This window comes from Camelus dromedarius, chromosome 2 (assembly GCF_036321535.1).
Source record: "Camelus dromedarius isolate mCamDro1 chromosome 2, mCamDro1.pat, whole genome shotgun sequence".
NCBI lineage: Eukaryota > Metazoa > Chordata > Mammalia > Artiodactyla > Camelidae > Camelus > Camelus dromedarius.
In genome coordinates this window covers 71,679,691-71,706,586 of record NC_087437.1, presented here as the reverse complement: position 1 = coordinate 71,706,586, position 26,896 = coordinate 71,679,691, and the positions used below count along the sequence as shown (strand labels likewise).

Sequence of the window (26,896 nt, the reverse complement as noted above, 5' to 3'; positions counted from 1 at the left end):
TGGGCAACTGCGATATCTGAGCCTACTGATTGATTTGGTCGATTAGTACTCAATGATTATTGATGCATTCACTATTTGGTCTGATTACTTAAGTTAGTACTAAGAATAACAAGGAAGGCACCCCCCTTATCAAATAGCTGTCAGCTCACGTTCGCAAATGTAATGTTTGTGATTTTAAAGATATCCTGAATATATGCTATGACCAAACAGTCAAAAGAACTATATTTTGCTGTATTATCAGCACAGAAAAATGACTTTTGCAAAAATTTTGGATATATTGTAAGATGCTTAGTTTCTATATATTCCTCTTGCAAATCAGAACACATAAAGAATATGTAAGACATTTATTTTCCCTTTGTGCTATAACCTAAGTGTGGCATGTCACCTCTCTGTGCACACTCAGATACAGCACCTGGGGCAGAGTGACAAGGAAAGTGACTAGCCCCAGGGCTCGGGCTATCCCAAGCCTCACACAGCCACAGCAAGGACTGAGGAAACTCGTATCTCAGTACACCTATAGCCCATTCAAGGCTCCCCTGTGTATCTTGCCACACTATTTGGAAAGCTTTGCTTGAAATAGTAATGTCCCAGTCTCTGCCTGTTGAAATCTTATTGAACTTTATCTTATTCCTTAGCTACCCTAGGAAACAAAAGAAGTGTATGCTTATTTGTTTTTCTCTAATGAAGGTGAATTTGTATTTCTTTTCGTCTCGGAATTCTGCATCATCTTTAAGATAACAGGAATAATAATTAAGCATGGAAACTGCCAAATCAGCCCGCTTCCTCCCTCACCCTCTACACACATTTCACAATCACATTTTCTCATATACCTTTGCTCTCGGATTAAGCGGTGTCAAGTGCCCGCTTCCTGAGCTGGCATTTAATGGAGAAGAAGAATTACTAGTAGCCCCTGAAGATCTATTTATGAGAAATGAAAGACAGAAAGAGAGTAATCTGTTATTATTATTAACTTTCAAAAATTATGTAAGACACAATTCTCAATACTGGCAAGAACCTAAAAGGGAATGGATGACTTAAGTCCAAAGGAGGTAAATTATTAGCAAGGTATTTTCACCAGCCTAAGTCTTCTTTTTTTAATTAATAGACTTTCTTTTTAGACTATGTTTAGGTTTACAGAAGGATTGAATGGAAAGTACAGAGACCACTATAGTATCATGGATGTGCAGGGGTAGGGGAGAAGCCAAGGCCGTGGAAGAGTGCTGAGACTCAGAGCGGTGCAGTGGCAGCATGGAGAGTGGAGGCAGAGCCAGGGACATGCTCAGTGTCACCATTTAGCAACCGTGTGACCCATCGAGACAATTCAGCCAATTAGCTCCATGAGCTTCGGTTTCACTTATTAAAGGAAGAAAATACCGCTGGTCAATTTGCCCACCCTGTCATATATTATCTGCTAATTCTGTAACCCATAAAGCGCTCTACATATGTGCTATTATCCCATTTTTCAATAGCCAACCCAGTGCTTTTCTACTTAATTAAGGCTTGTTCCTCACTACTTTTTTTCCTCCCAAAATTCTCCTCCCCAATTATTCTATTTTCTCTACATGAGTGAATCTGTCTGGATCTATGTCAGACACTATGCACTTCCTTTCTTCACAGAAGGAATAGAATACAAACCACCATGTTCTTGATTTTAACCCTACCTTCTTGTATTTAGCCCACTGGTAGGAGAGACAGTACTGCATTTTGAGCTTTCTGGGGCTTCTGCTCCTGGAATAGACACCTCAATTGTCCTCCTTCCTCCTTCTAAAAATATAAGAATAAACATTAGTTTCATTAAAATTTAACTTGATATCTGTCTTACTGTAAATTTCACATTATAAATTTGAGGGTTCTTTCTACATTTTTATCATTATGGCCCATAAATACACTTCAAGGATTTTTTTTTTTAAATGAGCTGTGAGACAAGAAACTTCAGTTGCTAGTGTCAATTCAGTAGCATGCCAGTTCATAGAGAGCCAGAATGTTCAGACAAGTGGTACCATGTCAGATCTGCAGCAAGAAACAAAAATGAAGAGCTGGCCCTAAAGGACATGAGAGCTTGGTCAGAATAGCTTATCTAAAGCTTTCCAAAAAAAAAAAAAGGAGAGGAAATTTCTGAAGTTATTCAGTAAAACTTTAAATCCTCTAAATCTATTACATTACTACCATTACTGCAGACATTAAATTAGGATGGGAAAGTTGGCTGAGGAGATCATGTAGCCAATGATAAGTATAATTATGTACATTTTCAAGATTTCAGAAGTATCTGATTTCAGAATCAATCAAATATTTACTATATCTACTAATGACAGGCTTTATGTCCATCTCAGTGAGTTTCACAGAGGCTCCTAAGAACCACTGCTTAAAACCAGTGATTTCTAGGCTTTATGAGGTAATGAAGCCCTATTCAATTTTGTAGCACATTCCTTGTTTACCCTAGAAAACAAAAAAGGTTTTGCGTGGCATATGATTTATTTTTATCTCTATCATTACAGCCCACCGAGGCTCCTGTGAAACCAAGAATTTTACTAAGAAAAGAATATCTCAGACATAAGCACTGGAAGGGAAACTACACAGTTGCAAAGAGTTGCAAGGATGCCAGGTACAAGGATGCCAGTTTGCTTCAGAACTTCAGACAAATCACTCAACTTCTTTGTGCCTCAGTTTACTTATTTACCGAATAGGTCTATCAGCTTTGTCTACTCCGAGGGTGTGCTGAAAACTAAATGAGATGACAGAAGTGCAAGTATTATTAATCTCAAAGAACTAGTGAAATAAATGTCTCATTTAATCATAAAATTATTCTTAAGAGTGACCTGCTTTATTCTTCTTCATTGCACTTATCACCAACTGATATTTTCTCATATATTTATTTGCTTATTTGTTTACTGCCTGCTCCCCAACTTGAATACTGGAGTAGTCAGCTGGGCAGGGACTTGTCCTGTTCGACACAGTACTCCCGGTACCCAGAACATGGCAGGCACACAGTTGGTATTCAGATACATTTAGTGATTTAATTTATTCATGTCAATCAGAAGTTCCCTCTAGACTTTCTTACTATGAATAACAGGAGACAAAGCTATAATGTGAAGGGGCCCAGAATAAACCAAGTAGAAGGGTCTTAGGGAAATAAATTATCCAACATTTTCCAATAATTTCCAAATCATTCTGCTTTCTGGCTCTATAGTTTCAAAAAGGAAGTAACTCCTGTGAGAAAAAGTCTTATTGGCAGACACCTTAAAGGTAACCTACCTCAGCCAGCCACAGGACACAGGAGTCCCTTTAACACACCACTTACTGATGCAGAGCTTCTATTCCTGACACTTAGAACCTCCCCTCATACCAGGCCTAACTTAGTCTCTCTACAACATTCATGCAGCTCTACCCCCAAGGGTCTTAATAATTCCAAAATTTTTGGCTAAACAGCAATTTGAGATCTACTGCATTTCATCAGTACTTTTTTTAATGTGAATACAATGACAACTAATTTTTCAGTTACTTTTCTATTATTTAGAACCCCTTCCAGCTTTCCACATTCCTAAATGAAACAACAGAACAGAAAGTTTAATTTACAAATGAAAATGACTTAATGGTTTTAACAGAATAGTAACTTGTAATTTGTAATTGCTAATGCAATTCTAAATGATCATTTTGCTGCTATATAATTAGCTGCAGCATATGTCCTAAGTGAATCATACACTGTGATCAATCCCATGTACATGTAGGGCAATGTAGGAACTCAGACACCAAAGATTAACTGCATGGGATAGCTTTTTATCAGAAGACCCGCCTCCTAGTCCCATTTCTGTCACTTATTCTGTGACTTAGGTCTGTTTCTTTCTATATAAAATTGAAGACATTGAAATATCTGCTCTCTGAGATTTCTTTTGACTAAATATTTACTCACAAAATCAAGAAAGTGAAAATGTTCATATGTCTAAGCTTTTAAGTCATAAATTTGTGACTAACCAGTCCATGCTCTGAGAGGTGACTGAATAGGTGACATTGCTGGCGGGGAAGGATTCAGACCGATGAGTTTCTGCTGCTCTAGTAACTGCAGGAGTTTTTCACGAGCCTCCATACTCTGCCGATTCAATTCTGCAATTCGTTCTTCCATGCTACTTGGTGTTAGAGGTTGTACTGCTGGAAAAGTCTTTAAAAAAAAGGGCACAGATTCCATGTTAGAAATAATCCAAACAATTATGACTTTTTGTAAAAATAAACTCTTCCACTAAGAGCCATCAAAGTATTCATAGCCCTTGCTACATGCAAACTTGTCTAGTAAGCGAGTAGTAGTAAGATTAACAAATCACCTAACATTTAAGGCTAAAGTAAAGGGATACTAATTTTCTACTATTGGTGCCACATAAGTCCTCTAGTCCCTTTGTCCATGGAGAGTGTCTGTGGGACAGAGCAAAACCTCCCTGCACCTCTTAGTGTTTGTTGAGCTGCACAAAGATCATATGAGCAAAGACACTGCTTGTAGTGACTGGCTTCTAATTAACATCCCTATTAACACGCTGATTGCCACGTCACCCAAATCTAGGTGACAGCTGTGTCTCCTCAGGGGCACCAGATCCACAGTGGGTGATCAACAACGTGTTACAGACAGGTCTGGGGTTTGAATCACAATATACAAAAGAGGATCTGCTGTAGTTGAAACAGATGCTTCTATAATTATAATCTTTATACCTGCATCATGAGCTATTTGGCAAAGATTTGTAGGAATCTTATACTCCTTCTGACCGTGTGTCAGCCTCCCCGGGCTACTCTAGCCTAAGACATCTGATTCAAGAAAATGTGTGACTGGAAAGGAATATGAACTGAAAAGGAGCCACCCAAGGAGTATAACGTAAGTTTGATTTGAAAATTGTTGAAAGGAATGTATATGTCACTCTTAACTATTTCACTTAGTCTAATATGTCCCTTTGGGAGAAAAACAATCCCTAATAGAAATCACTAATTTGTAGCTTATGCTCACTAGTTAAAAAAAGAGACAAGTAAAACAGTATGAATTAAAAATCATTTTGTAATTCCGATGAGAACAAAAAGGGCAGTGAGGGCGATAATATTAGATTATCCTCTCTAGCCTGATTGCTATACTAATAAGAAAAGGGGGCGAGCTCAATTTTTAATTCAGTGGCCTTTTTTAAACCAAGAGTTGCCTGTTTCAAATAACCTTCAAAACTCTGCAAACATAGAAGTGCCTCCATGGACTAAAACCGAGGCAGTCTGTACTCACACACAACCGTATGGATGACTGCTGCCCTGCTAATACTCTTTCGTGGCCCCTCTGCCAGTGCGTGACTGCTCCTCCTGTGACTCCATACCCATATTGCCCGTAATCCCCATGAGCCAGTGCTACCAGGGATGCCCTCACCCCCACCCTCCCCTGTAACCTTCCTCATGGAAGCCCTCAATCCCCCTCTGGTAGAGTCCTTATGGAAGCAATCACCTCTGGAACCCCTAGTCCAAGAAGCTGGCCAGCTCCTTCCTGCTACTAAAATGAAGCCCCATCCCCTATCAGAACCCTGACAGGTGCCACCTTAGCTCATGAAGGGGTAGTAAGAAGTCTCTCCCATCACTGGGACCAGCATGAGGATGTGTGTTATAAATACTCCACACCTGGAACTTAGAATCCCTTTTCTCCTCACAAACAAGGAAACAAAGGTTCATGTTACCAGGTCAGCTCACAGTTTACTTAACTTACAAAATTCCAGCACTACAATGTGCAGACATTTGCTCCTCAAAATGTAATCCTCGGACCAACGTCACCTGGAAACTTATTAGAAATGCACAGGCCCTACCTCAGACAAACTCAATCAGAAACTGCATTTTAGCAAGATGATTTCATATGTACATGAACGTTTGACTTTAGTAATTCTGTAAAACATCATTTCTATAGAAAAATGCACTCTGTGTCCTAAAAAATCATCTACTCATAAGCTGAGAGACAACTACATATAATTCTCTTTAATGAGCACCTTTAAGAGTAAAAATGATTTCAATTAAAACATAGTTGTGTGGCAAACTTTCAAGACATGTTAACTCTACATTTTATATTTAAAACTTCATCCCTAGCTTAACTTTAGCTTTCCTACACTTTTTTTACCTTTGTCCTATTTTCCTCATTCATTTTGCCATTTTTAATGTTATGCTATCCTCTTTTAATGTCTGTGCAATGTAAACAGATAAATAACCTCTACTTATTTTGTGACGAGGACATGACAAAGCATAAGCTATCTAGGGGCAGGGTCACTTCTGGAAGGAAGTCCCTTAAGATGTTCCAGCAATATACTTAAATTCCTATATGTCCACAGTCAATCCTTAACTGGTACTCACAGCGGTCATGTCACTGGCATGACTTGTCTCCTGTTTGTTAAACTCCCGAAGTCCATCCCCTTGCTCTCCTCCTGGCCCAATAATATTATTCAGATGTGCCTTGATAGCTGAATTCTGCAGTGTCAACTCAGCAATTCGTGCCATGATGTCCTTTCTTTGTATTAACGTCTCATTTGTTCTAAGCTGTTGTCCATCTCCCAGTACTGGGGGTTCTTCTGAGAATGCAGGGTTTCTCGATTGCTGACCACCTGAATGGGAGCTGCAGAGGGGCTGAGAGAGGTTAACAAAAGGGGCTTGGGTTTTGTTCCCCAAATCTTCTCCCATGTGAGAGGCCCTCCACCTCTGAGTAAAGAGGTGACTCTCTTCACTTGAATTCTGAACGTCTGTGCCAGTAGGTAAGGTCTTCTCCCAATTTTGTTCCTTTTCAATTATTTCCACAGTTGGAGGAATTCGTGGAGCAGGCCGAGTTTGAACAGTCCTCCTCAACACTGTAGATTAAAATTAAACCATAATAAGCATCTGTCATTTATCCATAGTTGGCACTATAATCATCTCATTACCCATCATGAGAGTTAGACAAGTATTTCAACAGGCGGGCTTGGCTTCTGAATGCCTCAAGAACAGACCAGCAAGGCCACCTCTAACAGTTAAGTACAGGGACTTTTATATCCTTAAACCTTATTAGCATCCATGTGAAGAACCAGCTACCAAGTTCACATTTTAACACATATATTAAAACTCACATCTGGGAATCTTGAGGTGGGGGGAGTATAGATACATAATATAAACTGAGGATGGGCAGGGAAAGCATCTTTGAAAAAGTACAAATCTTAGATAATTACATATGTGGCAAAAAGTAAAGCAAAGAACATTACAGTCAGAGAGAACAACAGATGTGAAGGCCAGTCTAGCTACAGCATGGCAACAAGGGAGAACTGGGAACATGCGAGCCTGGAGAGGCCTGCAGGGGCCATTTCTTGAAGAGCTTTTTAAACCATGTTAGGAATTTTATAATTTAATCCAAGAACAATGAAGCTTGGAGAAGCCCTGGCAATGACTCAATTTATATATTTAACACTTCTTAAATACTGTGATAACTAGAAGGTCCAGGAACAGAAGTAGGGAGACCAGTAAGCAACTGTAGCGGGCAAGAAGAAAGATGATGGTAGCTTTGACTAAGATATGTTGGCTATAGAAATGGAGAGTAGGAGATACACTGTGAAGTATTTTAGCAACAGAACTGAGAGTGATAAGCCAAAAGTGGGGAGTGAGGGCAACACATAAATCAGGACAGCATGCACAAGTGCATGGATGGAGAAGATAGGGAGAACAGATTTGGGGGAAGAGAGATTATCAAGAATTGTATTCAATATGCTAAGTTTAAGGTGCCTAACAAGTCATCCATATATCTATCCAAGAAGATGAAACAGGGGTCAGAAACTCAGGAGGTCATCTGGGCTAAGATCCAAAACTGGAAGTCACTGGCTTATAGAAGGTATTGGAAGCCACGAGAACAAGTGAGGTTACAGAGAAAAAACAGACTGAGAGAAGAAACCAGTACCAAGACATGAAGGACTCAACATTTAGAGTTGGGTGAAGCAGAGGAAGCTGGCAAAGTAGAGTGAAATGGAGCAGCAAAAAGATAAGAGAAATAATACAAGAATGTGGTATCAAGGAAACAAAGAGGCAGTGGTTAACTGTGGGTTACACTGCTGTAAGACCTAGAAACGTAAGGTCAGAAAAGTGTACCCTGGGCTTAGCAACATGGTGCCACTGGAGCCCTACACAGGAGTGAGTGGTCTAGGTAGATTGACCTAATTGGGAGTGAACTGGGAAAAGAGATGGTTCTGGTTCAAGACTACAGACTGAGCACACATTTATCTCACCCTCTTTCACTGACAGTAAGGAAATACAAAAGAAAATAAACCCACAACAGTAAAGATAATGGTCTGGGGAGAAGCACTAGCAAATCAGATATTTCAACATATTTCTGAAAGACTGAGAGTGTATGAGAAGTGTGTGAAAGAATGAAATTGAGCGGAAGCCACAGTTCAGAATATGTCTATATTAGAAGAAAGCTACAGGCAAAGCCAGTCTCTTCTGGGGGCACTAAAAAGGCTGCAGGCTCAACGCTGACAGGTACAGAGAAAGAGAAAAGGAGGACTAAACTGGTGAATTACTGGAAAGTTTCTTTCATACATTTATATCCGTTAAGCTGTTGCTCATCACTTCCCCCACCCATCCTTGAAAGCAAAAAAAAAAAAAAAAGAAAGAAAGAAAGGGAGGGAGGGAAGGAGGGAGAGAGAGAAGGGGAGGGGGAGAGAGAGAGAGAGAGAGAGAAAGAAAGAAAGGAAGAAAGAAAGGAAGAAAGAAAGGAAGAAAGAAAGGAAGAAAGAAAGAAAGAAAGAAAGAAAGAAAGAAAGAAAGAAAGAAAGAAAGGAAGGACGAAAGAAAGAACGAAAGAAAGAACGAAAGCAAGCCAGCCAGCCAGCCAGCCAGCCAGCCAGCCAGCCAGCCAGCCAGCCAGCCAGCCAGGGAGAGCAAATGTGGTAGGCCCAACTGAATAGCTGGATCCTGCTTGCCGACTCTAAAGGAAGCCTGCAGTTAACACCTCATGCCCATATATACAAAGCAGCTGCTTTAGCCAAAATCTGTTGGGAAAACAGATCTAGACGTAACTACATCACAGGGAAGAAAACTTTTGCCAATCACCTATACTATTTAATCTAGTCATTTATTCTGAAATATGAATGGACAATAAAGGATGACCAGACATATGAGGAAAGCCAGCAGTACAAAGGTAAATAGACAAGAGACTGAGAAGAAAAAAAAAAATCAGGTACAGAAGAAAATGTAACAAAATTTTAACTGGTATCCTCAGAAGATATTGCATTCATAATGAAAAAAGGACAATCAGACAATAAGAAAGGAACCTTGCTTGAAATTTTAAAATATGATTGCTAAAATATAAAAATGTAAAAGACAGATTTGAGTATAAAGTGAAAAAAAATTCCAGAATGTAAGAAGGAAGATATAAGACCAAATACATGAGGAAATAATCCAGAAGGTCAACATGTAATTCCCCCAAACTGCTGCAGAAAGTCATGTCTTCAGACTCAAAGGCACCACTGGTGCCTGACAGCATAATGAGAAAAAAAAAACCCACATTTAAACACACCTTGTGCAATTTCAGAATAAAAATAAAGGATCCTAAAAGCTTCTACAGAGAAAAAGAAGGTCAAAAGTACAAAGAAATAAAAGTTAGATACGGCACCAGACATCTCAATTCCAACACTGGAAACTAAAAATCAATGGAATAATACCTTTATTTCTCAGTAAAGGGGACTACAGAACTAGAATTCTACTTCTAGCCAAATTATCAGTTAAGTGTAAGAGAAAAACTAAAATATTTTCAGATTTTCAAAAACTGAAAGTTCACCTTCTATATACCCTTTCTGATGACTTCTTTCAGAAAACTGAGGGAGAAAATCAAAGAAGAGGAAGAAATGGAATCTAGGACACAACAGGCTCAACCCAGGAGTATGATAACCACAAGTCCCAGTACGAGAGCTGCACAGCAGGCCCCGAAAGCAGTCAGTCAAGACTGGAGCAGGGGCTGGGGGGCTTTGGGAAGGGATCTGTGGGATGAAAGTGGATTCCGTGCCAAAGACAGCGTGACTAAAGGACTTGCAGATATGATGAATGTGAATTATTCTTTTGTCAACAAGATGGTAAAAGCAGTCTGAACTTTCAGGCAAAATAAAAACTGAACAAGAAAGTCCCAGTATGTAGAGCCAACTAAGATTCTGAGCAAATGATGAAGTGAAATAAAGAGAATTCACCTTGATCTTCATACTATAAACTTTTTCCTTTTGTATGGAACAAGGATTGATAGTAACAATGGACACCAAAAGAAAATGTAATTGTTATTTGCTTGCAATGTTCAGTATCCAACCATAGATGAGACACAGAAGACATGATTGTAATAGAACAATGTAAATGTTATCAAACTTGATACTATTAAAGGGAAGGCAAACTTGACTGATGGTGGGATGTGGAAACGAAGGAGAGGGGGAAGGAAGGGAAGGGAGCTAGTGTCCTCACCTTATATAGCAGAAAGCCAAGAGATATTACTTAAAGTCAATGAAGGAGAAATTGAAAGTATTTTAAGTCACAAAGTTATGCAATCGAAAAATTAAAAATAAAAATATAATTACCCAAATTAGAGAAGAGAGGTAGGTGTTAATATGAATTAAACCCTCTTCTTTTATAAGGGAGAGTCTGACACAACATTGTAAAATGACTATAACTCAATAAAAAAATGTTAAAAAAAAAAAAAGGGAGAGTCTGCAATGATTGTGTGAAGTTGATATTTCAAGAAAAGAGATATAAAAATATTTTATGTTAATTATGAAGACAACCAGCAGAAAAACAGAAATCAAATTGGGATAAAAATAATTGCTTCTTTTTTTTTTAATTGAAGTACAGTCAATTATGATAAATTTGGGAGTTTGAGATTTACAAATGTTAGCCACTATATATAAAAATAATTGCTTTTGAGGTAGGCCTAGAGGTAGGGGAGGAGGAGACCCTTATATGTGGTTTTTTTTAAAACCACCTGCAAACATGAATTAAATTAATACTTTAAAACAAAAAGTGAATGGGAGAAAGTAAAAGTGAAACTAGCACATTATATATATATATAATGGTGAAATGTGACAATGAATTTTAGTATGTGTCTATATATACCACTCTTTTTAGTATGTCTATATATATATACCACTCTTTCAAGAAGCATGGCTATAAAAGAAAGCAGAAATTAATTAGTAGCTAAAGGAAAATATTTATGATGGGAAATTCTAGGGCAACATTGTCCAACATAGTAGCTGCTGGTCATATGTGGCTATTCATACTCAAACTTAAATTAATTACAATTAAACAAAATATAAAATTCAGTTCCATCATTCACAGTATCCACATTTCAAGTTCTCAGCAGCCCCATAAGGCAAATAGTGGCTACCATATTGAATGGAGTAGACATTGAACACTTTTATCATCAACAGAAAGCTCCATTGAACAGAGTTGTTCTAGAGCCTAACTGAACACTGATGAAGGGCCCTATCTCTCATCTCTGTCTGCATGTTCAGTTCAACAGAACAAGTCTTTACATGTGAGTATTCCAAACAAACTGCTGAAAAATATAACAAAACTTCACCAATTCAGAATACATATTCAAAGATAGTTTTAGCTGCTGTAAAAGACATGTGCAGTATTATTTTCAGTGCAGTACCTGATGCTAACAAAATGATGTCTACAGCAGTCCCAGAATAACTTGCTTTAATGAACATTAAGTTTATTTGCAATCAGAGTAAACATATTTATTGTAATTATTTCTTTAATAGAACTTCAAGCTATCTTACTATCACCAGTGGAAAATAATTTCCAGTATCTCATAAGAGATCATTAGACAAGCTCATTAATATCATGCAAATATTTGAAAAATTACTTTAAGGAATGAAAATCTAACCTGAATAGAAATCAGAATTCAAATCATATTTTCTAAGTCTAATCAGGGATTAAAATACTCTCTAGATCTCTAAAGAAGAAATATCAAATCATAGAACTGTTGTGCTGAAGGAACAGTAAAGAAAAAGGAAAAGCCTCTCATCTGAGAGACAAGAAAGTCCAGGAAGGGTAAGTATCTCAGCCCTGCGCTGCACAGCTAGTCACTGGATGGGCACGCCAAGACTCCCGCACTCCCGACCCTCAGCCTAGCACGGTCTCCCTGCACCACGCAGATCTGACAGACTCTACATGCGCGTTGTAAATGCCAAGACAAATTTTATGTAACAAAGATTTGTCATTTTCTTTAACCTCTTAAGGTCTCTCCATGTCCTCCTAGGGAAACAAAGTGCAGAAAATCTGACAAAATATTTATGTCCCAATGACAATAAAAATTATTCTCCTGTTCCCCTATATAGGAATATAAACACTCTTCTCTAAGAAATAAAAAATTAGGCAAATAAAGAATAAATCACATTTTTCTGAAAATGTGAAAGTCTAAGGTAGTTTTTTGATTAAAGAGCTCTTTTGAAAGTGAAATGAAAGCTACAGCTCCAGAATAATGCGCATGTGGACAAATAAATACAATTTTCCAAGCAATGAAGCAGTCTGTGGAGCATCTGTAGACCATCCATGAGCTCCAAGTTAAGAATCTCTGAGCTCAGGATTAACAATAAATTGTTTAAATTTGATTTAAAGCTATATATGTGTTGCACAAGGGACTCTAAAGCTAATTTTAATTGTCCATTGACTTTCATTATAAAATTCCCTCAACTGACTAGGCTAAAAACTTTGATGAAAAAGAGGTTAATAACCAGATCTGACTTTCAAAATCCTCAAAGTTCCAGTTCCTACCTCTCCTTGGTTAAACTTTCTTTACTTTCTGGAGTAAAATCTCCTCTTGTTTCTTCCCACTTCCTATGTCCCTGGACCATAGGGACAGAGGGCATTCCCCTTACTCCACATTTTAATGCTGAGGACTTTGGTCCTTTGACCTGAGTTTACTTAATATTTACCATGTCTGATGGGACAGACACATACTAAAATTCATTGTCACATTTCACCATAGCTATAACACCCATGAGACAAACAACCTAAAAAATCCTCCTTCAGCTTAAAGGTTATGTGTAATAATCAGTACCTTTTGGAATTCTGCTTTTCAGGTAACAATGAACACAATTATTACATTTATGAAGCATAAAAACAACTGCCGTATAACTTGAGAAGAAGGCTGCTCACCATCCTGCAAAGGAGAGAATTCTGAGGTGCTCTTCTGTCGGGGTGGTGTTAGCAACACAGCCGGCTCAAATACACGTGCTGGAAAACTGCTGGCCAGATTCCCACTTCCTGGAGGGTTGAGCACCTGAGACAGTTTAACAGGCAAATCTTCCTGAGGGAATTCAGCCACTTCATCCCCTCTGAACATCAACGGCATGGAGACATCAGCATTCACAACTGGACCCTCTGAAGAAGATGAAAGGCTGTTAGTACTTAAAGGAATTACGAGCACATGTCAGGTATTGGTACTTACGTGCATTTCCACGAAGGGCAAAATCACGTGGTCTCCAGAGCCTTCCTTTTCTAGTCCATATCCTCATTTAGCAGGAACCCACAGGAAAAGCTCCTGTGGGGCCAGCACTGGGAAGAAGTAGCCGGGTTTTGGTTTTCTGCTTTGTTTTTTTTTAATGGAGGGACTGGGGATTGAACCCAGGACCTCGTTCACGCTAAGCACGTGCTCTACCCGTGAGCTGTCCTCCCACCCCCAGAAGCAGTTGTTTTTGAGAAAAGCACAAGGGTCCCCTGCCCTTGAAGACCTACCCTAGCCATTGAGTTTATGTCAGGCAAGTGAAATTTTAGAGGCAGCCACTTCTTAGAGTCCGTAAGAAAACACTCCTAAACATATAAAACTCTTTCCACACAAAGACACTCATCAAAGTATTACTTAGAAGTAAAAAACATGAAAAATCCTATATGTCCTATTCAGCCTGTGGAATATGATGATGGCCCATGAGATGAAGAAAGGCTTTCAAAGCATTACCACAAATGAAGTAAAGTTATGAATTTCTGAAACTCTATTTTTCTCTTCCCAAGACCACCTCTTCTCCTCCTGAACCTGGGGCACCATAACGAAAGGTGCTGCACTAAATTCCCACATGTCTGGGAAGCTAGTTCTGCTACTTTCTATTTGTGTGACTTCAGTAAGTTATTAACCTTCTCTCCTGCCTTAGTTTTCTCATCTAAAAAATGGGGATAACAAGGACACCTACCTCATAAGATTGAGTGCAGAACTTTTTGCAAATTAAGTGAAAGCTGCATTATAAGGATTAAACAAGATAATACATACAAAACACTGTAAAAGTACTTGGCATAGAGAAAGCATCTGATAAATATTAGCTGAAATAGTAGTGGCCAATGTAACAGTGACAATGCTGTTTATGCATAAACAGCCAACGGCTACATATAAGTTTACAGTTTTGTTTACTCTGTAAGTTATTTTAATGCTAATCTGAGATAATAAGATTATTCCACTCACCTGGACTGTCCATATTTCTTCTACTTGTGGCTCCCCTTTCTAATGCCTGACTTCCTTTGTTATTTATCACAGGACAGTTCTTAATGGCATGGGTGAGTGATATAAGTTGCTCATCTGTTGTGATCATGTACTGCTGAAGTCTCGCCTCAAGAAAAGAGAACAAAATAGTATTACTGGCATATCAGACCCCAAATCATCACATAGATATGTATAATTATGTCATTGCTTCAAATACTCTTAGGAATTCAGACTTTCATTCAAATACTAAAATAATGCTTTCATAAAAATACATAATTATAAATATTTATTAAATTCCATGATAGAGGAATGGTTAAATAAATGATGGAACATCATTAATTAATAAGTGCACTGCTACAATAAGAATTAACCCTTTCACAGGGCTTTCAATTTACAAAATCCCTTCACATAGATGATTCCTACTGACTCTCGAGCTACCCCAAGAGACAGATACATTAGAGGGAGGAGACTCAATACAATATTATACAGGCATTTAAACTGATAAACATGAGCATTATAAAAATTTATGGTAATGCATATAAAATAGTATTAAGAGAAAAAAAAAATATATATATATATATATTAGTCGACACTTGAACAACGTGGAAGTTAGCAGTACCAACTCTCTGCTGTCAAAAATTCGTGCCTAACTTTATAGTTGGCCCTCTGCATCCAAGGTTCCACATCCACGGATTCACCCAACTGCAGACCGTGTAGTACCGTGGTACGTATTTATTGAAAAAAATCCACATGTAAGTGAACCAGCACAGTTCAAACTGGTGCTGTTCAAGGGACAACTGTATATACACAAACAGACATATTTATCTCCAAGATGTACACACATTTGATAAAAATCAGATGTGGTCAGAAATCAGAAATATTATTAGTATGACAGCTAAAGAAAGGCCATGAAACAGTTTTGTATCAGCCAAATTTTCCCCAAATTCCACACTCATATACCCAATGGCCTACTTAACAACTCCATCTAGAACTCACACAGGCTTCTCAAACTCAAAATATACAAAAGCAAACCCCTCTGCAACAGCCCCTCATTAACGACACTTGTCCCTCTAACTGCTCAGTCCAAAACTCTGATTCTTCTCTCTGGTCTTCTCCTTCACTTCACATCCAACCCATCAGCAAATCCTACTGGTTGACTTCAAAACATGTTCAGAATTTGGTCCCTTTTCACCACCTATTCCACTTCCAACCTAGAACCAAGCTGCCATGTCTCACCTGAATTATTCCAGTAACTCCTGTCTGTAATACTCTGCTTCTGTGTTTGACCACCTAAACTCTAGTCCTCCACTGCTCCCAGACTGCACCTGGGGGCACCAGAATGGATCACAGGGGCACCACAGGACATTTTAAATCCTCAAGGGAAACACTGATGTTCAGGTACCAGTGAACTACTACTAGCTTGAAGCAGTTCACAGACTCCACATTAGATCGAGATACATTCCTTTTGATGGTGCCCTATCTTTGTGAAGCTGAGTTTTTAGTAGCTGCTGTGCCCAAAAGCATTAAAATGATTGTGGAGTAGGAAATAAGAGTGATGGTGTCCAATATGATTCCAAGTTTTGAGAAGCTGTACAATGCCCAACAGGTATCTGTGATCTCATTAGTGAACAATTATGGTTATTTAATCATGAATAAAAATATGGCTTTTTCAATCACTTTACATGTATTATTTTTTTCACACAGCATCCAAGTTGTTAAGACGTAAGTACTTATTGAGTTGTTTGAACCTCACTACTTAATCAATGAGACTGCTGGGTATTTCTTTGGCCCGGGGTGTTCTGAGACACTAAGGGCACCCTGAGCGGAGAAAGGGTGGTGATCTCTGATCTAATCTCAACATAGCAGTCCACTGTTGTCCTCTTAAAACCTAAGTCAGATCACTCTCTTCTCTACCCAGAGCCCTTCAGGGGTTTCCCTTCTCACTGGGAACAAAAGCCCCAGTCCTTATCCAGCCTGCAGGGTCCCACATGGTCTGGCTTCCAGGCTCTTACCTCCTCCTACTCTCTGTCTCCCACAGTCCACTCTGGCCGCACTGGTCTCTTCCATGGCTCTGAGCTCAACAGCCACATTCCCACCTAAAGACCTTCACCCTTGCTGTTCCTCTGTCTCAAGTGCCCTTACCCCAGCCATCAGCAGGCTGGCTCCCTCACCTCCTTCAAGCCTTTGCTCAAACGTCTCCTCCTCAGACAGACGTGGCCCATCTCACTTACACCTCCCCACCCCAGACACTTCCTATACCTCCTACCTTTTTCTTTATAGTACACATAACCATCTAACTTACAATATACTTCACTTCCTTTTTTTAAGGATTTATTTAAAGTATAAGCTCCATGAGGGCCAGATTTCTTTTTCATTCATTACTGTACTTCTTGTACCTAGGACAGTGCCAGGCCCACAGTAAGTGCTCAGTAAAGATTTGTTGAACAAATTGATACACTTGAAAAGTGCCCACCTTCCCAAGAGAATTGAAAACATATGTTCACAAATACTTGCACATGAATGCTCACAGCAGCATTGTCCATTCATCGCACACAAAAAGAGGAAGCAACTCAAATCTCCTTCAGCTGATGCACAGATAAGCAAAATGTGATAGAGCCAGATAAGGGAATATTACTGGGCAATAAAGAGGAATGCCATACTGACACTCACTACAGCACGGATGAACCCTGCAAACATGCTGAGTGAAAGAAGTCAGACACTAAAGACCACACACTGCATGATTCTATTTACATAAAACATCCAGATTAGGCAAATCTATAAAAACATAAAGCAGATTTGTGGTTGCCAGGGGCTGAGGCAAGGAGGGAATGGAAAGTGAATACTAATGAGTATAGGGTTTCTCTTTGGAGTGATGAAAATATTCTGGAGTTAGATAATGGTGCTGGTACTAAATTCTGTGAGTATACTAAAAAAAGCCACTGAATTGCACCCTTTAAAAGGGTGAGTTAAATGGTATGTGAACTATACATCAATAAAAAAATGCATATTTTATATCTAATGTCCACTGACACAAACACAACTTGTCTTCTAACTATTGATTTTCTAGTCTCTTTTGGCTGATAAATAAAAGTAATAATAACCACTATTTGACAAAAAGATGACTAAAGATACTAAAGATACTATAAACATCTTTAAATGGTGTATGTTACAGGAGGGTTCCTCAAAGGGTATCCTCTGCTGTCCTGAAACTAAAAGTAACTATCATAACACTCATTTCACACTTTCAATAAACTCCTGTAATATTGGTAGTTATCATTTAAATGTAGACTCTGTCCTCCCCAATAAATATCAAGTTTCTTAAAGACAGTAGATTTATTCTGTACAGTATTTGTAGTGCACATTTCTACTATAGGACCTCCAATGTAATAAATGTTCAATAAAAGTTACTGTTGATGACAATAAAGAAGTGATAATCACACCGGCACAACTAAACCAAAAGCCAACTGGAAAAGAATCTCATATATTCTTAAAGATGGTTTACACTACTAAACACAGAAAAATCTGGGATCTCATCTGAGTACCTGGGTAGCAGTATTTTCTTCTCTCAGGAGAAGAATTTCAGCTGTCAGAGCATCAATGAGCTCTCGATGATCACCTAACACCTGTTCCAGTTGCTTCCTTGTCTCGACTTCTTTACGCAGCTGGAGCTCACTCTACAAAAAGAAAATCAAATAAACTCCCATCAACAGCATTGAATGTCAAAAACTAAAAGTTCCTACTCAAGCTGTCAAACAAGGTAATACTTGCAAAGGATATATTACGTGACTGTAATGACTTAATATTTTTATTAAAAGGTTTATATTTCATTAAAATGTGCTGCTTTATCTCTTCCCTTCTTTAGATAGAACACAATGAACAGAATGGTATATAGAATTAAATGACTACAATTTCTGTAGAAGAGCATGGAGAGAAGTACATATGCGTACTGCTTACATATATGTAGGCCATCTCTAGGACACGCTGGTATCTGGTAATGTTAGTTGGTGACGAGGAAGCAAACAAGTTAAATGGAGGTTTGGGTGGGAATTAGATGTTTCATCATATACCCTTCTGTATCTTTGAATTTCATACCATGTAAGTGTATCACTAATTCAAAAATTAAGTTTGTTAAAAAATAATTAAAAATTTAAAAAGCAAATTTAAATTATTTAGCTTTGTAAAGCAAGTGATTAACTAAACAGTACCTGCTTTTTAAGCCTGTAATACCTTCCAAAAGCCAGAAGTACATTCCTAGAGATTCCTGACTTACAGGTGGAGGAGTGTTAAGACTTCCACAAGTCTGACAGTATAATAAATCTTTAAAAAGCAATTTTAGGAAGACAGCGCCAGAGAAGTTGATACATGTGAATCAGGGTGGCGAATCAACTTTTTTTTAAATAATAAAATTTCCTTACACATTTTTTGGTCATATTTGCTTAACAAATTTAAATACATAAAAAATAAATAACAGTTTAAATAGATTTCTCAAAAAGATGTAATACATAACCAATTCTAATTCCATAGCATTCTGAGGACTGATTATTATTCACAAATGAATTAATGAAATTATTCCTTTAACGACAATAAAATGTCTCCTACTTCCGACACTGCAGCAAAGCCCAAGTTACCAGTGATGCAGATAACATGAAGAATTTTCCTAATCTATGTCTACAGACTACAGGCATGCCACTCTCCACACTGAACTGACGTGGGAGTAGCAAGGAGAGAAGAGCAGTAGAACGAGGACATGGTTAGTACTTCTAATTAATCTGTCACTGTCAAACTGCAATATTGAGTATTAGCACAAGATATAATTTTATTTATAGCAGGCTTACCTTATTAATTATATTTTACTAAAGCTCATATTAAAAGCAGCATCAGAGGGGAGGGTATAGCTCAGTGGCAGAGTGTATGCCTAGCATGCATGCGGACCTGGGTTCAATCCCCAGTACCTCCACTAAAAAGATAAACCTAATTACCTCCCACCAAAAAAATTTTTTTAAATAAATAATAAAATAAAATAAAATCAACATCACTTATCTGATGTATCTGTATCAAGATGCTGAGGGGAATTAACAGGATAAACTTTTACTACAGATAATTCAGAGCTGAGGTCTTTTAAACAAAGCTATTCAAATACTTGGAGATTCCAATAACTCGAGTGTTGAGAGGAAAACCCCACCCATTTCTGCTAGCAGTCTGGCAGAAGGGGAGACTGACAACCCCACGCCCTTACCTCTTTAAGGTACCGAACCAGGCGACAGAGGGAGCTCACGAGTGACAGGGTGAAGCCGGTGAGACCCTGACTGTTCTGGAGCCCCTGGACCTCGCGTCCTGTCCACCGCTCGTATTCTTCCATTTCGTGTTCCACTTCGTGTATCATGTGTTTGAGGACATCCAGGCTGGAGTTACTGCTAGTTGGTAAATCCGTGGAGGCTGTGCTGGCTGATAACGTGCTACTCTTCTGCTTGGAAGGAGGTCTTTTTTTCACTGATAATGACAGAAGTCATTCTATGTTAAGACCAGGAAAAATTATACTAGAAAAACATTTGACTGTTGTTCACAATTTATAGAAAGCTTTTTAACAATAAAAATTATCATCATTTTCTCATTTAAAAAAACTATACTGTTCAAACCAGACTTATGCTATCCATAATGAATGTATGAGAACCATCTTTCTAGAATTAAATGGAATAAAAGTAGACATTATTTGGCTACCATTCAACAAACTTACTTAGTAGAATCCAACAGGATGAGCTTAAGGGAAAAAACACGTACTAAGAAACTAAGACAGCTGTATCTAGTTACATGTTTAATAACTCATCTTTGTGAATCAAGGGGTGGAACCTTTATTTAACAGCTGTTTTTGCTTCCTGGAGTTCAGCACTTGCCCCACAGCATAGCTGGCATCTAGAGTCGTGGTAGATGCCTCAGGTGGAAGTCTGCTATGGATTCTCTTGACAGCATCGGGAGCACTCAGAGCAGCTAAAAGGAAGAGTATTTCCAAGCGTATCTCAGGTGAACGACAACAAAAAGTCTTTTATGCATTTCAACTGACAGATCAATCAGTATTTTAATCAGGCTAAGACAATCAAAACTCAAGTAATGTTCCTTTAAAAATTACTGTGTTTCAGGAAGAACATAATAAAGCCAGCTACTCTCTAGGGAAAACAACACAAATGGGGACCAAACCTTTTCGGTCTCCTGGTGGAGAAGCAGATGATGGAGTTCCTGAAGATGTTGTTATTTGTGACTGTGTTGCTATTTTTTGCTGAATATCAGTCCATAGTTTATTAATCAACTCAGAATTATCTTCCTTTATTTGCTGGAGAAATCTATAAATTATGGGACAACAAGCTACATTAGAATTCACAAGTGCTATCATTTAAACTGTTCAACTGCTTACATGTTTGGTCTGAAGAAACTTTAAATAATTCACAATCAAAGAAAAATGTTTTGCTTTAACTTATAAGACAAAAAACTAAAACGCCAGTCTTCTCAGTGTTAGAAAGAACCATTTCATCTCCCTCTCAGTTTCTTATCTATGTTGTCTCCTAAAGCAGGAGTGATTTGCCCTTTCTGAAGTTTTGCACTACAGGCTCCATCTTCTCCTCGCCTTGTCTAGAGGAATTACATGGCTTGGCCCCTTCTGGTTTATACAAAGGAGCTTGTCCTCAGAGCACAGGCTCTGCCTATCACTGAAGTAAAGTGACTGGAGCAGACTCTGCTCCTGTGCGTCGGGAGGTGGGGAGAGGGAATGAGAAGGAGAGCTGCAGTCTAGAGGGTTAGAGAGCTGAGCCTTTTGCTATAATCACCTTTATTATTGATAAAGCTGATATTTCAATCTGCAATTGTCTGATTTCTTTGTCTATTTCCCAACTGGACTGATAATTTAAAGGAGGTAGGGGGCCAAAAAGTGGAAACAACCCAAATGTCCACCAGCTGATGACTGGGTAAGTAAAATGTGCAATATCCATACAAAAGAATATTATTCAGCCATAAAAAGGAATAAAGTTCTAACAAGCTACAACATGGACGAATCTTGAAAACATGTGAAAGACACCAGACACAAAAGACCACACATTGCATGATTCTATATATAGGAAATGTCCAGAATAGGCAAATCCATAGAGAGAAAAAAATAGATTCATCTAATAGATTAGATAGGGCCGACAGGTTTGGGAAGAAATGGGGTTTGGCTGTTAAAGAGTATGGGGCTTCTTCTGGGGGTAATGAAAAAGTTCTGAAATTGACTACATTGCACACTCTGTGAATATACTAAAAATCTTTGAATATTATACTTCAGATGGGTAGATTGTATGACATGTGAACTATATATCAATAAAACTGTTACAGGAAAAAAACAACAAAGACAACAAAGGAAAGGTGAAATCTTACTTAGGGGCTCCACAAACCTCAACCTAGAGGAGCTGCTTTCAAGCAGCCTGTGGACAGCACATCAAACATTAGCTGCTACAAAGTTTAGTTAGCAAAAGGTCTATAATGTGGTCCATTCACATTATGGCCAGGTATCAAAACATCAGACAGACACCTCTGTTAAGATAGTGTTAATTAACACTAAATCCAACCTTCAGGATAAATCCTAAGAAACATGTTGTAATGAGATTTCTATAGAAGCTGGGAAAATCCAAACCAGTTTAAGCTCACATTACTGTCTCTAATGTTTGTACTTTTAAGAGTCAGGTCAGGTGAAATAGCAAGAACAACAAAATAATACACATCATCTATGGTAGGCTTAAGAATGGCCCTCCAAAAGATACCCATAACCTAATCCCTGGAACCTACGACTGTTACCTTATCTGACTAAAAGGGGACTGAGCAGCTGTAATTAAGTTAAGGATCTTGAGTTAGGGAGAGGATCCTGGAGTATCCAGGTGGACCCTAAATGCAGCCACATGCATCCTTATAAAGGGGAGGGAAATTCTGACAAATACAAGAGGAGAAGGTGATATGAAAGTGGAGGCAGAAATTGGAGTGATGTTGACACAAGCCACCATCAGCCACCAGAAGCCAGAAGAAGTAAGGAATGGGTTTTACCTTAGAGTATCCAGAGGGAATGTGGCCCTACCAACACCTTCATTTCAGTCTAGTGAAACCAATTTAGGATTTCTGGCCTCCAGAACTGTGAGAGAATAAATTTCTGTTCTTTGAAGCTGCCAAGTTTGTGGCAATCTGTTACAAAGTCCCCCAAAATTAGTACAGTTTTTGGTACCTGGATATGGGGTGCTGATGTAACAAACACCTAAAAATGTGAAGATAGCTTTGGAATTGGATAACGGGTAAAGCTGGAATAATTTTTAGGTGAATTTATGACAGAAAAAGCCTGAATGTCTTAAAATGACTATTGATATAAATACAAATGTTAAAGACTCTTCCAGTGAGGGCTCCAGAGGAAGTGAGCAGCATGGTAGAGAAAGCCAGTATCATCTCAGAAAATAACATATCACTATAAAGAGAATGTTGGTAGAAATGTGAATTTATCAAGAGATAAATTAAGAGAATTGTTAAGCAAAAAGGAACCAGGACTTAGTTTGAGAAATTCTCATACACTCTAGATTACAAAAGATACTCAAATCAGGAGTCACTGTTAGGAAAATATGCTCTGTAGAGAAGTGTATGGCTGGATAACCTTTTGCTACTTCTAAAAAGATTAGGCATATGACTCATGGACCCTCTCAATGATCTCAGCAGAAGCCAACAACAAAGATGGAACTATCCACAAAAGCTCTATCGGGGACTTCTTATCTAATGACATGCTTTTCCATGACATACACAGGAGACCCATACGATCTTTTGAGAATGTTATACCAGCAGAAATACTATTAGCTTGTACTGAAAGGGACAGAGATAGGATAAAATAAAGGAAGGGTGTCAAACTCCTAAAATTCTCCAGATAGAAAACAAGTCGATAAAATTACTCAGGGGCAAACATGGGCTTCAAGGAAAAGGAATAATGATTTCAAAGCCAGGGCTGCAGGTATAGAGACCAGATCCACAGGCACAGAGGTCAAAGTCAGAGCCACAGGCATAGAAGACAAAGCCATAGACCCAAAGGATGAAGCCTCAGAACAAAGAAGATTATTACCAGGCCTTGAAATATAATAGAAGTTGCCCTGCTGAGTTGGGACTGGTGACCCATTTCTTCCTTTGATTTTCTCTCTTTTAGGATAGAGATGTCTGTAATTATCCTATGTAATTATCCATCATTGTATTTTGAAAGCAGATAACTTGTTTTCCAGTTTTTTAGGATCATAAATGGAGAGGAATATTGGCTCAGGGTGTATCACATCCAGAGTTTGACCTGTATCTCACTTAGATGATCAGACTTGGTTTGAACTGATGTTTCGATGAGATTTTGAACTGGAGCTAATGCTGAGACTTCAGGGGATACTGGAATGGGGTGAATGTAAATTTTGCATGTGGGCCAGTGGGTGGACTGTGGTAGCCTAAATTATAGTCCTTGAAGATATGCCCATGCTCTAATCCCTGGAACCTGAAAATGGCCAAAAAGGGTCTTTGCAGATGTGATTAAGTTAAGGGACTTGAGATGGTGAGATTATATTGGGTGAGCCCTAAGTGCAATCATGTATATACTTATAAAAGAGAGGCAGATGAGGATTTTGATACACGTAGACACACACACAGAGGAGGTGATATGAAGACAGAGGCATTGGGGTGATGCAGCCATTGATTCATAGCCAAGCTCCTTCCATTTTCACTGTTGACCACTTATGAGCACCAGATCTATTTTATGGCAGCATCAACTACAACAGTACTTTAATGACTTTATTTCATAGACAGCTTAGGAATATCAGCCCCTCTAATCCTTAGCATATAAACCCAAGCCTACTTGAAAGAGCAATTTTCCTTGTCCTTCAGTTTTTGCCAGGTGGGATTTCCTCCTCACATTCTTCCCGCCTTTTTCCCATAACAGACTCTAACACCACCCTTCCTCCTCCCTAGCCTGCACACAAAGGTCTACGGAGGGAGTAAGGCAGTGGTAAAGGTTACAGTAAGAGAAATGCTTGCAGTCACTGCTTCCTCATCTGGAATGTGCTGACCCCCCAGAAATACCAACGACCTAGTAGAGGTATTTGAGGATTGGGGTAAGAATTTATTTATCACATATAACATTATTTCTATGAGAAATCAGTTCAGTGCTCACAGGAACTCACAGAATTCACAGTAATTTTCAAACCAGAAGGTACCTTAGAAATCATATATTCTACACCCCTCATATTTTACAACTGAGGAAACAAACACCCACAGATTATCTGATCAGTAAGTAACCTTAGTTGCCAGATAAGTCTAATGCCTCTTCTAATACCTCATGCCCAGTATGTAACAAGTAGCACTGGAGACATAAAGTATTCAAAAGTTGGAAACTGGGCGGGGGGTGGGAAGAGATAGACTGGGATTTCAAAATTGTAGAATAGATAAACAAGATTATACTGTATAGCACAGGGAAATATCTACAAGATCTTATGGTAGCTCACAGAGAAAAAAATGCGACAATTAACATATATATGTTCATGTATAACTGAAAAATTGTGCTGTACACTGGAATTTGACACAACATTGTAAAATAATTATAAATCAATAAAAAAAAGTTAAAAAAAAGAAAAAAAAAGTTGGAAATCGCCTATTTACCCAACTAATGAGATAAAATTAACCTTAACTAACCAAATAAAAAAATTACTTGATTCAAGTGTGAAGAATAGAAGCGATTCTGTACAAGATTAATTATATTTATGTTGGGAAAGAAAAAGATGACACATATTTCCAGATATCCCTAAGAAAATGGTGACCAGCTAAATCTGAATCATGCTACATGTCTCCTAAAACACTATAGAGTGAAACAAGAAAAGCAAACAAAACAGTAGATAACCCATAGCTCCTATGTTATCGAAAGACAGAGAGCACTACTAACTTCAAACCACCTGTAAGTAGAAAAATAAGCACCAAATTCCAGCAAACAGATTACCTGTGCTCCTGCTGGAAGCCTCTGCAAAGAATGGGGGCAGTTCAAAGTGACTGCGCAGAGAAAAGGAAAGCTGAGAGCCTAATGGTGGCAAAAATCACCTCTAGAAATAAAAGGTCCATTCTGAGAATGCAAATACTTTAAAAACAACAATAACAATCTGGGCAATCATAACACCACCAAGAAGTGTACAGAACCCAAGGTGGTAGTCTTGGAAAGGTATCACTTCTTAAGGAGAACAGAGTGAACAGGAAAGGAGAGGCCCACTTTGAAGGGTGAGTCCTGAAGGGGAAAAGAAGTACAAGTCCTTCAAGACAAAAGGGAACCACAAAATTGGAGTATAAACAACTTTAACCCACCCATACTTTTAAAAAAAGAACAAATACACCCATTAAATAAACTGTGCTTCATTATAACTGAGAAGTCACTCAAACTCCAAACCCTCTCCACAAAATGTAAAGTATAACAAAGGCAGTATATCAAAACAGAAAATTTAAATTGAAATATTGCAGCTGATGAAAATTCCTGCTCCCCACCTGTGAAAAAAAAGTAAAAAAAACTATAACATAATACTTCAAATGGAATAAAATATACTTAAAGAAGCACTTCTTCAATCAGAAATTCTGAAACTAAGACTAGAAATGGACAAAAAACAGGAAGAAATAAAACAAGAATTAATTAAGCTGAGGAAAGAAATTGAAGAAAAATTATGTCAGAAATAAAAATTAAACAACATGTCCACTGAAGAAGTGTTAAACAAACATTACTAAGCAATATTGAAGAATTACAGAAAAACAATAAAAAGAATAATAAGGAGAATAAAAAGGGTTAGAGAGAAAGTGCTTGAAGTGAAAAACAGAAATCTTTTACTTATATAAAAGGAGTCTCTGAAAAAGTAAAACAAAAACAGTATTTTAGAACTAAATATATATATGTATATTTAAATAGTTTGTATGTATATAAAAAAGGGCAACCTGGGTTGGGAAAGGAAAAACTGACCTGGAAAGGTAAACTCCAAGACATAGCTTAGCAATATTTAAATTTTAAAGACAAAATAAATTTTAAAGATAATGGAAATCAAGTCACTGGACAAAAATGCCAAATCATAAGGGCAAGAAAATTATCCTAGCATCAGACTTCTAAAAAGCAACATTCAAGGCAAACCAAGAGTGGAGTAGCATTTTCAGGAAAGTTAAGGAAACAAAAAGGAATCAAAGACACCAAAAGCACAAGCAAAAAAGCAAAAATAAATTAAGTGGAACTACATGAAACTAAAAGCTTCGGCACAGCAAGAGAATCAATCAACAAAATGAAAAGGCAACCTGTGGGATGGGAGAAAATATCTGCATATCATATATTTAATAAGGGGCTAATATCAAAAATCTATAAAGAAGTCATACAACTTGATGGTAAAAAAACCAAACAATCCAATTTTTAAA

At 38.1% G+C, this 26,896-nt stretch overlaps 2 protein-coding genes across 3 annotated transcripts in view; both read right to left on the bottom strand.

Annotated features, from left to right (window-relative positions):
- CFAP44 (cilia and flagella associated protein 44) overlaps window positions 1-1,752 on the bottom strand; it is a 105,275-nt gene extending 103,523 nt beyond the window's left edge. The window contains exon 1 of the mRNA XM_064495258.1: window positions 1,662-1,752. The gene's annotated coding sequence lies outside the window, so the exon portion shown is untranslated. The remainder of the gene's footprint in view (window positions 1-1,661) is intronic.
- The window catches only part of SPICE1 (spindle and centriole associated protein 1), a 49,289-nt gene that overhangs the window by 708 nt on the left and 21,685 nt on the right, over window positions 1-26,896 (bottom strand). For both annotated transcript variants that reach the window (XM_010985045.3, XM_010985046.3), the window contains exons 8-17: window positions 20,648-20,790; window positions 20,303-20,440; window positions 19,692-19,945; window positions 17,998-18,129; window positions 14,438-14,582; window positions 13,144-13,368; window positions 6,343-6,830; window positions 3,970-4,153; window positions 1,662-1,764; window positions 831-918 (exon numbers count right to left, since the gene is read on the bottom strand). In XM_010985045.3, coding sequence (XP_010983347.3) covers window positions 831-918; window positions 1,662-1,764; window positions 3,970-4,153; window positions 6,343-6,830; window positions 13,144-13,368; window positions 14,438-14,582; window positions 17,998-18,129; window positions 19,692-19,945; window positions 20,303-20,440; window positions 20,648-20,790 — 1,900 coding nt within the window. The remainder of the gene's footprint in view (window positions 1-830; window positions 919-1,661; window positions 1,765-3,969; window positions 4,154-6,342; window positions 6,831-13,143; window positions 13,369-14,437; window positions 14,583-17,997; window positions 18,130-19,691; window positions 19,946-20,302; window positions 20,441-20,647; window positions 20,791-26,896) is intronic.